At 39.9% G+C, this 14,542-nt stretch overlaps 1 protein-coding gene across 1 annotated transcript in view; it reads right to left on the minus strand.

Annotated features, from left to right (window-relative positions):
- Window positions 1-12,844, minus strand: part of LOC120547332 (meprin A subunit alpha-like) — a 13,981-nt gene extending 1,137 nt beyond the window's left edge. Inside the window, exons 1-13 of the mRNA XM_039782894.1 lie at window positions 12,715-12,844; window positions 12,596-12,620; window positions 12,445-12,498; window positions 11,119-11,156; window positions 10,966-11,041; window positions 10,749-10,866; window positions 10,392-10,567; window positions 8,950-9,171; window positions 7,375-7,521; window positions 6,718-6,933; window positions 3,986-4,432; window positions 1,718-1,891; window positions 734-938 (exon numbers count right to left, since the gene is read on the minus strand). Of these exons, the coding sequence (XP_039638828.1) occupies window positions 734-938; window positions 1,718-1,891; window positions 3,986-4,432; window positions 6,718-6,933; window positions 7,375-7,521; window positions 8,950-9,171; window positions 10,392-10,567; window positions 10,749-10,866; window positions 10,966-11,041; window positions 11,119-11,156; window positions 12,445-12,498; window positions 12,596-12,620; window positions 12,715-12,777 (1,961 nt within the window). The 5' untranslated portion in view covers window positions 12,778-12,844. The remainder of the gene's footprint in view (window positions 1-733; window positions 939-1,717; window positions 1,892-3,985; window positions 4,433-6,717; window positions 6,934-7,374; window positions 7,522-8,949; window positions 9,172-10,391; window positions 10,568-10,748; window positions 10,867-10,965; window positions 11,042-11,118; window positions 11,157-12,444; window positions 12,499-12,595; window positions 12,621-12,714) is intronic.
- Between the last annotated feature and the right edge of the window lie 1,698 nt (window positions 12,845-14,542).

A 14,542-nucleotide genomic window follows, 5' to 3' on the forward strand; every position in this document is an offset into this window, starting at 1 on the left:
ATTTTGAAAGTGTGGGGGGGACCCTGTCCCCAGTGGAAGTGATACCCTAAGGTTAGTTCACATACATTTTACCTTGTAAAATTTTAAAGCAATAGTTTGACATTTTTGGGAAATGGGCTTATTTGCTAAGGTTGAAAGAGAAAATCAATACCACTCTCATGTCTGTGCATTAAGTATAGCAAGTAAGGATTAACATAGTTTAACATGGCATCAAGACTAAAAGCAGAGGAAACAGCTAGCCACGCTCCAAATTAAAAAAATCCACCTACCAACAGCTCACCGATTAACACGTAGCATCTTGTTTCTTTAATCGGTACAAAATCAGACATTTGTGTTTTTTAGAGGGAATTACGAGAACAGTTTATCTGTCCACCAAACACTTCCCAACCTTATTGTAATGACAAAACTCCAAGAAGTCACTGCCACCAAGTAATAGTTGCAAAACACTATATAGCTGCCCATAAAACCACAAACTGACGTTTTTACATTTCTGTTTCTGTACATTTTAGACCAACAAGATACAACATGCTAACTACTTAGCTCTAAAGGTGCTGCTAGGCACATTTTATTTTACTTTGGAGAGAGACAGGCAAGCTATTTCACCTTGATTCCAATCTTAATGCTAAGCTAATGGACTTTTGGATCTGGCTCCATACATAGAAATAGCCCCAATTCTCTAACAAAATACAATAAAAATGTACACATTTAGTAATGCAAATACACATGTACACACCTGCATGAGGCTTTCCCTTCACTTTCCACACACACGCCTCCGTTAAAACAAGGGTTGGGATGACAAGGGTTGGCAGCACGTGCTTCTCTGTGTTTTGGAGCCTCCGGTCTCATTTTCACCTCGCTGATTGGCTTCTCATCTGTGATGTCATTACTTTGTGTGGCCGGGTCGACAGGCACCTCAGTCTCGATCAGGTGGGTCAAATCTAACGTAACGACAAGTTGATGAAAATGTTAAATAAAGTGCTATCTCATTCAAGATTGCAAGGTGTGAATATGTACGAGGGAAGTGAGACAAGATTTAAAGTAGCAGGGGAAAAAGGGAATCTGAAATAATTAATATGAACTAAACCAGCATTTGCATGGGTCGGAGCCACTATATGATGGTGGGACAAGTGACTCTTTCTTTACTTATTGATTTGATAAGATTAAAGAAATGAATTTAATAGAAATTGCATGCAAGCATAAAGAGATTCTCAAGTTATAGAATTCGAATCAATTTCTGTACTTTTTGCTTTTTAACATCTTAGGCCACTTCCTGTGGGTGAAATTACAAAATGCAACCATCATTTTCTAATGCTAATATTGCCAGAAAAAAATATAAAACCACCTACCACTTCTATTTTGTAGATATTTGTTTCTGTTTATTGTATTTATTGTTTATTCTTATTCATGTTTAATATGTTTGTTTGTGTACGTGTGCACCAATCACCAAGGCAAATTCCACATGACTACTGTGGCAATAAATTTCTTTCTGATTCTGTTAAAAGGCACCAGAATACAGGAAATGACATCTGCTTTGTCTTGGGGAAGGCCGCCAGAGCCCATTAACATTCTCCCACCCACATTTCCAATGCTTCCTACACCCATGAGCATTTGAATTGGCCTTTTTTTTATGTAGAAAATTAGCTTTCTTTTGGCAGACTATTTGATGTAGGAATAACCTGTATAGCCGGGGAGAAGAGCTGATATTTCTGATTCTCACCATTAAATTCAGCGGTGATGATGAGGTCATCGTTCTTGAGGAAACTCCTCCTGTGCAATTGCTTGTGAGAAATGAATGTGCTCCAGCCGAAGTCTTTACCGCGGTGGCACTGGCAGCTGTCATCCCACACCGCTCCCGAAGCCGCTGTTGGTTTGTTCCAGCGGGCGTCAGTGTCTGCGGGGGGGAGGAAATAGTCATTATAAACAAATGTTGTGCATTTCTGAATTCCATATATTGATTTTGACACAGGATGTCAGGGTGGGACATGATGTGAAGCTTGATTGTTCAAGATGAACAGGGTTTGGTCAGAGCAAACAGAAAGGGACGGTGATAGGCTAAAAGATTATGGATTTTGTTTTGTTTTTAATTTTTAAATAACAGGTAACAGGTGAACCACACAAAATGTAGTACTATGATGATTATGGTGGAACTTCCAGCTTACGAACTAGTGTTGTTTTTGTCAACGGAAATTACGACTAAATATAGTCGTCAACGAACCTTTATCACGTGACGAAAACGAGACGCAACGTAAATGCTGGTCATGTGACGATGACTATAATTAAATGTATAATGCTATATTGTTGACGAATACAAACGAGACTAAATGTGGTTTACAAAATAAAAACTATGCTAAAATGTCTCTTCATTTTTGTTGACCAAAACAAGATGAGGTGAAATGTTATAACGTTATTTCGTCTTGTTTAGTCGCGTTATTATTATTATTATTATTATTATTATTATTTTGCAGTATTTCCGTCCCCTGTGTTTTCAGGGGCTGCATCAAGTTGCACTTGGGTCGTACTGCGCAGAGGCGACGTTACTTCCTCAAGCCCTGTCGTGGCATTATTTAATTTAGAAGATGCAGCGGTGAGTTAGAGAGTGAGACGGGCATAAACAAAACAAACTAAATTATGTCTGGGACCGTGGCCGGCCACCCTGAGTTCGTCTTTGGGAGAAAAAGAATGGCATTTGGAAAAACTTTCATTACATAGAAGTGGAAAAGAAAACGGAATGTGTTGTGGAAAAAGATGGGGAGAAATGCGGCCACAAAATCACAGGAAAAAACACCACGAACCTTAAGAGACATCTCAATGTGTGCAATAATGGAATTGAGGTAAATAAGACATTAACGTAATGTTACTTGCTATTTTAGAAAGCTAATGCCAACTCATGAGGCTGTGGTTTAATGTGTCTCATTTTAACGTTAGCTTTAAACGTTAGCCACTGGAGCTGAAAACTACTGAGATTAAATAGAACTGCATTACTAAAAAGAGATAAAAATAAAATTTTCATTGACTAAAACTAGACTAAATGTCATCAGTTTTCGTCGACTAAAACTAGACTAAAATAGTCATGGATAATTCTGACTAAAGTAAGACTAAAATGCTCAGACTTTTAGTCGACTGAAACTTAAACTAGACTAAAAAGAGTATGAACGTGACTAAAACTAATAAAAACAAAAATGACAGCTTGACACAAAGACTAGACTAAAACTAAAATGAAAACAGGCCGCCAAAAACAACACTATAATACGAACTCATGCTATGTAAGTTGAGAGAATGGTACCACAGGTGCAACATAGCAGGCCTGCTTAGTTCGTTCAGGGAATGATTGCTAAGGTTAACAAGGAATATGTTTAGAGAATTTTATCTAACTGGGACGTTTTGGGACCGATTTGTGGGGATTGCTGTGGACGAAGTGTACACGGCGATACACTGGCAAGAGCCAATGACGTATAACCATGTATCCAGCTAATTTAAATAGCTCACGTTATTGTATTGTATGAACAGTAATCTTTATTTTATATTGTATGTGGCATTTTATTTTCAGGTCAGTGTCCAACATAACCTCGTAACCAGGCAGAGAAGTACTTCAACTTTGTGCCTCCAGAGATAATGGGAGACATAACAGCTGTATGATAACACAGTGCTGCCTCATCCTGCCAAGATCATGGAGGAAGTAAACCCATAACACGTCAGGATACTGATGCTAATGGAAAATATGTTTTAAATTACGGTCCCAGTGTTGTTTTCATGTTTTGACACTGTATTTGGAAAGGAATATTGCGGAATTTGTGCTGAAATGTCATTTTTCAATGCTGTGATAACCACAAATAAAATTCCATTTACCTTTATTGTATTGGCGTGACGCAAATAAAACCCTAACTAACTGCATGGCTATGTTCAACTAGATGCAATTCAGCTAAGTTCACCCTTTCATCAAGCTAGACAACTCTATTTTACCTAAATGCCAGTGACCTGGGCCTACCTGTAGTGAAGCTTCTTGTAGAAGACATTCTCAGTTTTACATCAGGGTCCTGGTCCATGGCAACAATGGTTGCCTGCCTGTTTTCGGCGGGCCATTGCATCACTGCATCGTTTTCCCCACTGCAGAGGTGCAAGTTCATACCAACATAGTCTGGGTAGGCGCTGTCTTTTCCATTTGGGTAAACACTGACACCGAATGAGTAGCCCTCCGAGTTGTAGAAGCACTTGCTTTTAACTGCACTGCCATTAGGAGTGGTGGCGAGAACATTGGTGAAGTTGTGGATTTGCCAGACAGCACTGGGGCAAATGGTCTCAGTAAGAGTGATGTCATCGATTAAGATGGTGCCCGAGGAGTCGGCTGATCCTCTGATGCCTTGGAAGGAATAGCGGAACTTCTCTGTCACCTTGAGAGTTACATGGGCTATTTTCCAGGCAGCATCTCCATTACCTGGCAGACAAAAAGCAGGCGATTTATTGTATATTTATTGGGAATTATTCATGAATTGAAAGGAAGTATTTAAAGACATATACTAGTCTGGATCAACGGAAGTACATTTACAGGATTATTGCCTGATATCCCTCTCCTTCCACTCTCTGTGGGTTGCCGCTCTCAACAACAACAGACTTCAAGCTAGCAGTTGTGTAACAAAGCAGGCCTGCTTAGTTCAATCAGGGAATGATTGTTAAGATCAACAAGGAATATTGTTATTTATGGCATTTACTATGTAACTGGGACGCTTTGGGGCCGATTGGAGGGGATTGCTGTGGACGAAGTATACACGGCGATACACTGGCAAGAGCAAATGACATATAACCATGTATCCAGCTAATTTAAATAGCTCACGTTATTGTATTGTGTTAACAGTTAACTTTATTTGATACTGTATGTGGCATTTTATTTTAGCAAATGTTCCACCCAAACAATTTCCTTTCCGAGACTATTCTGCAGATCCACCGTCACTGTGTCCGGAGCTTAGCACCACACAAGGCGATTGTCATTGGTTTAAAGATATGCAAACAACCCAGAGCGTTTTTTTTTTCTCTCCTATCCCAGAATGTCTGTGTGGTGTAGCCAAACTTTACTCTGCAGCGGAGTGAAGATAGGTCTGGTAAACAGTCTTGTATAAAGTACTTGAAAGCAGTACTTGAGTAAAAGTACAAGTATCTTACCAGAAAATGACTTTGGTAAAAGTTAAAGTCACCTTTTAGAATATTACTTGAGTAAAAGTCTTAAAGTAGCTGGTATTTACAGTACTAAAGTATCAAAAGTAATGTTATGATATTTAATGTACTTAAGTATTAGAAGTAAAAGTTTATCGTAGATTTCTAATAGTGAAGCATAATATTCAGGGTTTCCACACCTTCTTAAACATCAAGCCTGACATCAACAAAGAAAAAAACAGAAACAGAATTACATTTTTTGTGAGAAAGAATATTTCACTCCCAACCTACGAAAACATTTCTTGCAAGTAACGAGTAACAAAGATTCTTAAGGGAAATGTAGTGGAGTAAAAGTATAAATTTTATTTAGGATATGTAGTAAAGTAAAAGTTTCCAGAAATATAAGTAACAAAGTAAAGTACAGATACGTGAAAATTCTACTTAAGTACAGTAACAAAGTATTTGTAATTTGTTACATTACAACACTGCTGGTAAACTATAGCCACATGAGCTGGAATGAGATTCTGGAATGAGATTCTGGAATGAGATTCTTGAAGCAACTCTGTTGTAAACGCTAACGTTGCTCGGTTAGCACAACGAAATCATGTTAGAAAGCACAGCCGAAACAATTTGTCATAAACTATATAATGTGACAATAGTGTTAGCCACGATGCTAACGGCAGTGATAACTAAGCCAAACAGTGCTGTCACTACTATTTTAGTGATTTATAAGCAACATGTTTCTTGCAGATTGTCACGTTACTGAAAATACATCTGTTAGAAGGTAATATATGAAGTCGATGCTAACTCTGACAGCTGTAGGGCGCCGCTAACATTAACTTTAGCTGTCTCCATGAAGCTCCCAGCTAAGCTCCTATAACTTGCGACGCAGTTAGGAAACCAGAACGAGCTAACTATTGATAACATAAGCATTTTGGATGTTGATTTTAAAGTCATGTCAAAACTATTTCCCGTCCTTATCCCGATTTCCAGCTGTAGCCTGACACTCCCCCCTGTACTCGGTACTTAATGTTAGCTCACAATGCCTTGTGTTTCTCACTCCCGTAACTTATTGTTCATCAGACATGAGAAAAGGGAGATTAGCTAACGTTAGCCAACCTTTTTATTAAAAAAAAAATCACATTTGAATAGAAATTTCTGCATTCAAATGGTATTGATTTTTTTTACTGTTCAAATTATTTTCGGAATTCGTTCCAACAGCCCTAGAACACAACGTAATTTATTTTTAAACACACTGCACACTGGCAGGGAGTGGGGTTTCTAAAGTGCACTTTCTGTTGAAGACACATAAAAAACAGCTCATACCGCAGGAACGGTATGACGGAAAATGTTAGTGGTTTTGAAACCGTGACTTTTTCAAACAGCGATATACCTTGACACCGGTAACGGGCCCATGCCTAGTTTCATATTAATCTTACAATGCAATAAACTCCACCACTGCATGGATAGTAAGTGGTATTCATTAAGGATTTGAAAGTGACAACATTTAAGAATGCACTCTGCATTAGACAGTGTATTATGTGCTGCCACATGAATGATAAAATAAAATACCTGTAATGGTGTGGATCTTCTTGAAACTGCGTAGAGCCCCTGTCCCATCATCAGTCCTGACCCATATGACCAGTTTGTCCCCAGCGGCTCCCGTCATCTTGTAGAAGAACTCCAGGCACTGCTCGTCTCTCTTGGGGTAGAGGATACGTGACTCCAGCAAGGCGCTGCTTCCAGCTGCACCCGAAGATGTGTCAAACTTCATGAAGTAGCCAGAATCTACAAAAAAACAGAGTGGCCATCGGTACATATTGTGTTAAATGAGTTATAATAATGACTGGGATTGGAAAATAATGTTATTTATGTCCTGTTACAACAGTATTTACCAAAATGGCTAAAAAGCTAATAGTGTTGTAAGACAAGAAATTTAATGACATTATTGTTGTCCTTTGCATATGGCAAAACCAGTCACTGGGCAAATCACACACAAATGATCACTCACTAAATGCATGTTTTTGATATAACTATTTCATGTAACTGTTCAATCTTTTTTTCAGTAAATCTCATAACAAAAAGATATGATGCATTTGGGGGATGGAAAAATGAGCCTCCACCTGGAGCTGGAGTGTGTGACACTGTTCAATTTATTTAATTGTAAGATTTTTTGTTTTCAGATTTACGTTTGATATTTGCGTATGATCTAGAAAATCAGCTCGGTACCTCTGCAGCGCCCTGCCAGGGTGTGGTCGGTATCAGCTGGACTGCTCAGCGTCTGGGCCCAGTCTGCGGTGTCCTCCTCATTCTGGATCATTCCACAGATGTTGATCAGCTCAAAGGAGCACTGGTCCAGGAGAGTGTGTGTGTTGGCTGGAACAGGACAGTTATCTACAGTCAACCTACAAAGCTTACAGCACTAAGGATGTAATGATGCATTGTGAATCGGCCTAGGACTTCAGACGTCACTACGTGTTCTTAGTATATTTATTTGACTTCAGACATCACAACTTGTTCTTAGTGGTGTGGTATTGATTTTAAAGACAATTATTATTATTATTATTGGCCATTTCTGCCTTTAATGGACAGCTGTGATACAAACGGGGGGAAGACATGCAGGAAACTGTCACAGGTCGGACTCAAACCCTGGACCTTCTGCGTCGATGAATAAACCTCAACATATGTGTGCCGGCTCTACCAACTGAGCTAACCTGGCTACATTTGAAGAGATTTTTATTCAATTAATGCAATGTGGGAATTGTTTTACAAATCTAGTTCTTAATGTTTTATTAATTTTTTTGTTATTTCAGATAAAATACAATTTCAGTTGCACTTTTGACAGTTTTTGTTTTGCACAGCTTATATAAAAAAAGTGTCTTTCAGTCATTTGTCTGCAGCTCATTCTGTTAAAAAAACTTAAAATCCCGAATTGTGGTTTGAGTGTATCGGTAGACCACTATGAAGCACTACAGATAGGAAAATATATATATATATATATATAGTTTTTTTTTTTTTATTGATTATTTGGTCTTTTTGGCCTTTATTTAATAGGATAGCTGAAAACAGGAAAGGGGGTGAGAGGGGGGGGATGACATGCAGGAAACGGAAGCAGGTCGGACTTGAACCTGGACCACTGTGCTAAGGACTGTGCCTCACCCAAATTTTCCACCGGGCGCTTCTGTGTGTGTTTGGTATTTTTAAGTCATCTTCTAGGCAGCGCTGCATGGAAGGCACTATGGTTAGGCAAAGGTTAGGGTTAGGTGCCTTTAAGTCGACAGTCGCAGCGCTGCCTTGAAGTCAACGGTGGGGGCTTAAAACATCATTGAGCGCATCGGCTCTCAGCTCCGCTCCGCCAAAGATACGCACCAGGAAAATAGGGGTGAGGCTCAGTTCTTTGCACAGTGGCCTGGGTTCAAGTCCGACCCATGTCCGTTTCCTGCATGTCATCCCCCCTCTCTGTCTTCAGCTATCCTATTTAATAAAGGCCATAAAAGACCAAACAATAATCTTAAAAAATACATTTTGAGCATGTACTCCTTTCCTATCTGTAGTGCTGTATATGGGTGTAAAAGACTAAAACAATCGGAAAAGCTGAGCGGGACTACTGTGATCATTCTGTTAGTGCAGCCTTAAAGATGAGAGCATAAATGTATTTCAGGTCAAGTGGGAAAACAAATGAGTAATTTACCTAAAGATCCAGATGTTACAGATTCATAATAAACCTCTTTTCCTGCCAGGATATTGGATTTGAACCATATGCCTTTCACTAACCGTCAGGAGGATGTGAAAGGAGTCACTCACCACAGTCGTACATGCGGTTGAGCCTTGTGATGTCTACTGCACTGAAGTCCAGCCGCTGGCCGATGACCTCATTAAAATACGGTATGGTGGTGGTGATTGTGGGGATGCTTTCGTTCTTGTTAAAGGACAGTGGTCTGTAGTGCATGATGGACTCATAGTCATATGGCGTGTTCAGATCAGTGATAAATTCATCCTCATACTTCTCGAAATTGTGGTCCTTCCCTGTGACGAGAAAGTAACATTGTCATGTAGATAGTCAGGGGACAAGATCAACTCCTTCAAACAGTGCTACCATGTAACAAATGTATATGTAGAAGCTTTTAAACCTCCTATCCTTTTAAAAGTATGATCATTTGTTAGAATTCATCAGCCATGACAGCGATGCTGATATTGTGAGCGCGTGTGTGTGTGTGTGTGTGTGTGTGTGGGGGTGGGGGCTTGTTTAACTATATTTGTGGGGGCAAAATGCTGGACCCCACAAGTTTAAAGGGCTGTTTGAGAGTTAAGACTTGGTTTTAGGATTAGGGATAGAATTAGGTTAGGGTGAGGGTGAGGGTAAGGGTTAAGGTTAGGCATTTAGTTGTGATGGGTAAGGTTAGGTCAAGGGGCTAGGGAATGCATTATATCAATGACAGGTCCTCACAAAGATAGTGCCACAAACCTGTGTGTGTGTGTGTGTGTGTGTGTGTGTGTGTGTGAGTGCGTGCGTGTGTGTGTGTGTTCTTTGCCAGGTGTTTACATTTCTGTCTGTCTATGGAGAGATTTTGTCAACGTCATAGCTGGTTCCATAAGTGATTTTCCCTATTCAATATCTCGTTGAATGGGGAACGTTTCAGAAAATGCATATATCATGAGTTCTAAGCCTGGAACCAAGACAACCAGCTACGAGATGAATCGTGACCCTAAAACATTTGATTTGTGTGTGCCATTTATGAAAATGGCAAAAAAAAGACAAAGGTACTTTCTGTGTACAGAAACGATCAAAGACTTCAATGGTTGCAGCTTGTTCACGGCTGTGGTAAACATTTCCACCGTATCAGCGAACTCTACCAATCAGAGATGGGTGGGTAGTGTAGTACTTCTCCATTACAAAGCAAATAAAACATGTTTTTCTTAAAACACGGTTAATATTATACAGACTTGTGGCTTTTACAGCGGCATAAACATAGCTTCTGATAAGTCTCCCTTGGATGGTTTAGACATTATGGCTAATAATTAAAATCCCTATGTAGAAAATTAACGGGATATTCACTTCCAGAACCACATTGTTGACCTCTATTGATCCCCTCTACTTTACGCCCCTGGCTCGCATTGGCATCACGGCTGGTAAGATCCCACTGCAAGATGGCCTATAATATCTCTGTCTGTCAGATTTAGTCATTGGAGTATTCCCTATAACCCTGGCCGTGAATAAAACAAAACGTGAAATAGTTGTGACCCACCTTCTTCAATCTGGTCCCACCAGATTTTGACATAGTCGTCTCTATCTGAGCGAGACTGTTCATGGTAAAAGCCCAGAGCATGGAGGAGCTCATGCTGCACAATAGCCTTAGTGTCACATCTGGCTCCAATGGACACATTCTGGCCTGTTCTATCATCTCCAACATATGACCAGCATCTGAATTGATAGAATGGAAAAATTCAGACGACAACAAAATCAACCTTAGGTGCTGTTACTGTTCATTTCATCACATCTCCTTATCTTAATGCCTTTGATGACTTGACAGCACGGCCCATAAAGTTTTGCAACAGCCGAGATCATTTATCAGGCAGAGTCAGCGTGGACCAATGCAGCTCACCCAGACAGCTTGGTGAAGGAGATGTAGCTGCTCTCGCCCTCATAGGGCTTGAAGTCCACACAGGATCTCAAACGGTATTCCTCAAAAGCCTGGAGGATCACACCTTTAGCATTCAGTTCTGGAATAAAGGAAATTAATTTCCAAATCAGTACATTAACATGTACCTAGTAATCAAATTATTTGTTGGTGGAAATGTATTCTTTTGGCAACGGTGTACCTAAAGAATCAGTTAAGATATAGGGAATGGGGAACTTCCATCTTCTTGTTTGATCAAGGATTGCATTCCTGCTGGGCTGCAAAACACATTGAAAGCATTGAGCGTTAAGTTCTTGACGAACGCCATCTCTACTCAGACTCTCTGTATACTCACATCAACAGCGATGTCTCCCTCAAACAGGTGTGTTAACCCTAAAACGGTGAAAAACACGTCTTTAGTACACATGGATATCAGTCAGCAAAGCATGTGATCACATGTATCAACAGAACACATTGTTAAAAGTCCCATGGCATGAAAATTTCACTTTATGAGGTTTTTTAACATTAATATGCGTTCCCCCAGCCTGCCTATGGTCCCCCAGTGGCTTGAAATGGCGATAGGTGTAAACCGAGCCCTGGGTATCCTGCTCTGCCTTTGAGAAAATGAAAGCTCAGATGGGCCGATCTGGAATGTTGCTCCTTATGATGTCATAAGGGGAAAGGTTACCTCCCCTTTCTCTGCTTTGCCCACCCAGAGATTTTAGCCCACCCATGAGAGAGAGACATCATGGCTTTCAAACGAGCAAAGTGGCAGTTGGTCAAGGCCACACCCCCACCCCCACTTTTCCCCCCTCTCTCCTCCTCAATAGCTACAGACACAGAAATGGCACATCCTAAGGAAAGCTCATTGTGGGACTAGCTCTAGTGGCTGTAATTCTGCACCAAGGCTGAATTTTGGAAAAGAAACTTCAGATACAGTATTAGGGGACCACTAAGGTTTATATAAAAGAGACTTCAGATATAGTATTAGGGGACCACTAAGGTCCTTTAAAACAGGGACCAGGGAAACAAGGGACCTTTAAAACAACATATTCTCACTTGGTAAATATCTATTGAGGTTAGGTCAGGACTCCTTGGCGTCACTTTTTAACACTCAGGGTCGGGAACCCTTGGCATAATTTTTAACTTGCAATGTGAAACCACTTAGTTAGGGTTAGGGAAACAGCAACACATTCTCACACCCAACTCATTAAATACTGTCACTTGGTCAGGACCCCTTGGGACCCCACTTTTTGATGCTCTGGGTTGGGACCACTTAGTTAGGGTTAAGGAGTTACAAAAAAATTACATTTAAGTGACTTGCATGACAATAAAGGGGAGACAAACCCCTCATTAATAATTTCCCTTGTTTTCATTTTAATCAAATTGTATTTTGGAATACAATACACATTTTCTATAGGCTCAGTCTGCCACTTAAAAAAAAAAAACAGTGCTGGTTTCATGGTATCAGAATTTTGGATTGTCATCATGGAAACATTAATTGGTCATGTGACAAGGGCTGGGAATATTGATAGAACAGGCAGCCAAGTGACAGTACTCTGATCCAATAGAAGTCACCATTGTCAGATTGACCGCACTCTAGCCCAATGGATTGGTGGGAGGAGGGGGGGGGGCAATCATATTTCATATTTCAATCATATATATTGCTTTAAAAATATACCTCTATTGATGTCAAGTATGTCGTCACTCAGTTCACCAGTATCTGCATTATCACCTGGGAGAAACGTTTGTTACAGCGAAAAAAAACGTAAAAAAATAAAATAAAAGCCTGTTTTATTTGAATATGATCAATAAAGTAAAGTGGAACCAACCGATATGTGTTGGAAGAGCTTGCACCTAGCACATAAAAAGAGATATTTTTTGTTTGTTTCTCAATTAGATTCAATTTCAAACACTTACAGACTTCTTATACATATAATAAAATACATACCTTCAAAACCACAAAGACTCCAATAAGCGCAGCAATTTTCCTCCAACTGTCTCCAGAGCCCATGTCGTTATCCAGACACAAACCAGTTCTCTTTTGCTAGTGTGAACATGTCCATGAAGACAACAGCTGGAGGGGAACTTTGATCAGGATTAAAGTGTTTAATGAGTAACAGGCGTCTCACCCATCTCTTCACTGTCTCTTATACAGCTGACATGTTCTGGCATGTACAGAAAATGACAGCAATAAGATGTCGACCCTGCACAGAGGCAATAGAATCAACATTACATTGATATGAACTCTGATCTTAAGTCTGATAAAACATGCAATTATGTTGTTAATGTGTTTGACTTTGGTTAGTTTATAAAGCACTGAACAGTTTAGAAAGCCTCAAGATGGCTATGGCTCAAGAGAGGAGATCCATGGGGGCAAAGTAGCTAGATTCGCCAACTGTACACAAGCTGGGGTCTGATCAGCCTCAGCTGGGTCGCCTGGATGATGGGGTATGATGTTGAAAGACCCGAAACACCCAATGATTCCAGGAACATCAGCGAAGATGTGTCCAGCAGCATCAGTAGATGTACTTGCACAGGGCCAAAATACATTTCTGATCTGCTAGGAACCACCCAGACATCTCAGGTGGTCTGGGACGGGTCTACTTTCTGTCACCAGAGTTAGAACTAAACATTGAGAAGAGGCGTTCAGGTTTTTTGCACCATATATCTGGAACAAACTCCCACAAATGTGCAGGTCCACTGCAACTCTCAGGTCTTTTACATCATGGCTGAAGACCTATCCTTTTGATGTTTGAGTAATTGTTCATTTCTTACACTGCACTGTAACATTTATTCTTCATTTAGTTTCATACCTGTCTTATATTTTTTTATATTCTCTTTAACGGATGTTTTACGGAGCCCCAGACATGACATCTGAAAAAAATAAATTGTGGCCACAAAATTCTAATTTGTGACCACAATATACCAATTTGTGGACATGAAAAAACTAATTTGTTTACACCAAATTGTATATTGTGGCAACAAAGTAGCCTAACTATAATGTGGGCATCTTCTGGCTATTTTCGACGTAGGCATATTGGCGATGTAATGTACAGTATATAGTTCGCTTGCTCACTGTGCCAGCGTCCCCAAGACTTTGCTCCGCGACAAATCAGCCGTTCTTTCCACGACTTAAATTATCAAAGTCATACTGATACTGATATATCCAGACGTCTACCATAGGCCTAACTAAATAACTTTTCTTTACTATTCTACATGAATCAAGGTGATTTTGGCCGTATATCATAAACAGTCCCACATAAGGAACTTAGCACTAAAAAGCACTAAAATGTCTATAATTTCTAATTTTAATGTGTTATTTGCATGTTGTCTTTTGATATGATTTGATTACATCGCCAATAAGCATACATCGAGGCAATGTGCTTACTGGGAAGTAGGCCAAAAATAGCCAGAACATGCCCATATTATAGTTAGGCCACAAATTAGTTTTCCATGGTCACAAATTAGTATATTGTGGCAATTTGAATTGCCTTGTTGCTGAAATGTGCTAAACAAATAAAAGCTGCCTTGTCTTGCCTCTGGCCTCTCTGTGGCTGGGGACAGCTGTGTTTTACCAAGTAGGCAAGTTCTTCTGGAAGCAATCTTGGAATGCAGTACAGTGTTGCCTATTCCTGTCAAAACCATATCCTCTTTGTGAAGAACACCGCTTGTACATTCCATTCAATCCTCCTGTAGTGATTCATTAGAGTGACACTGCTTGTACAAATTCCATTCAATCCTCCTGTAGTGATTTTATAAGAGTGATGATGCCTTCG

This window comes from Perca fluviatilis, chromosome 18 (assembly GCF_010015445.1).
Source record: "Perca fluviatilis chromosome 18, GENO_Pfluv_1.0, whole genome shotgun sequence".
Lineage (NCBI taxonomy): Eukaryota > Metazoa > Chordata > Actinopteri > Perciformes > Percidae > Perca > Perca fluviatilis.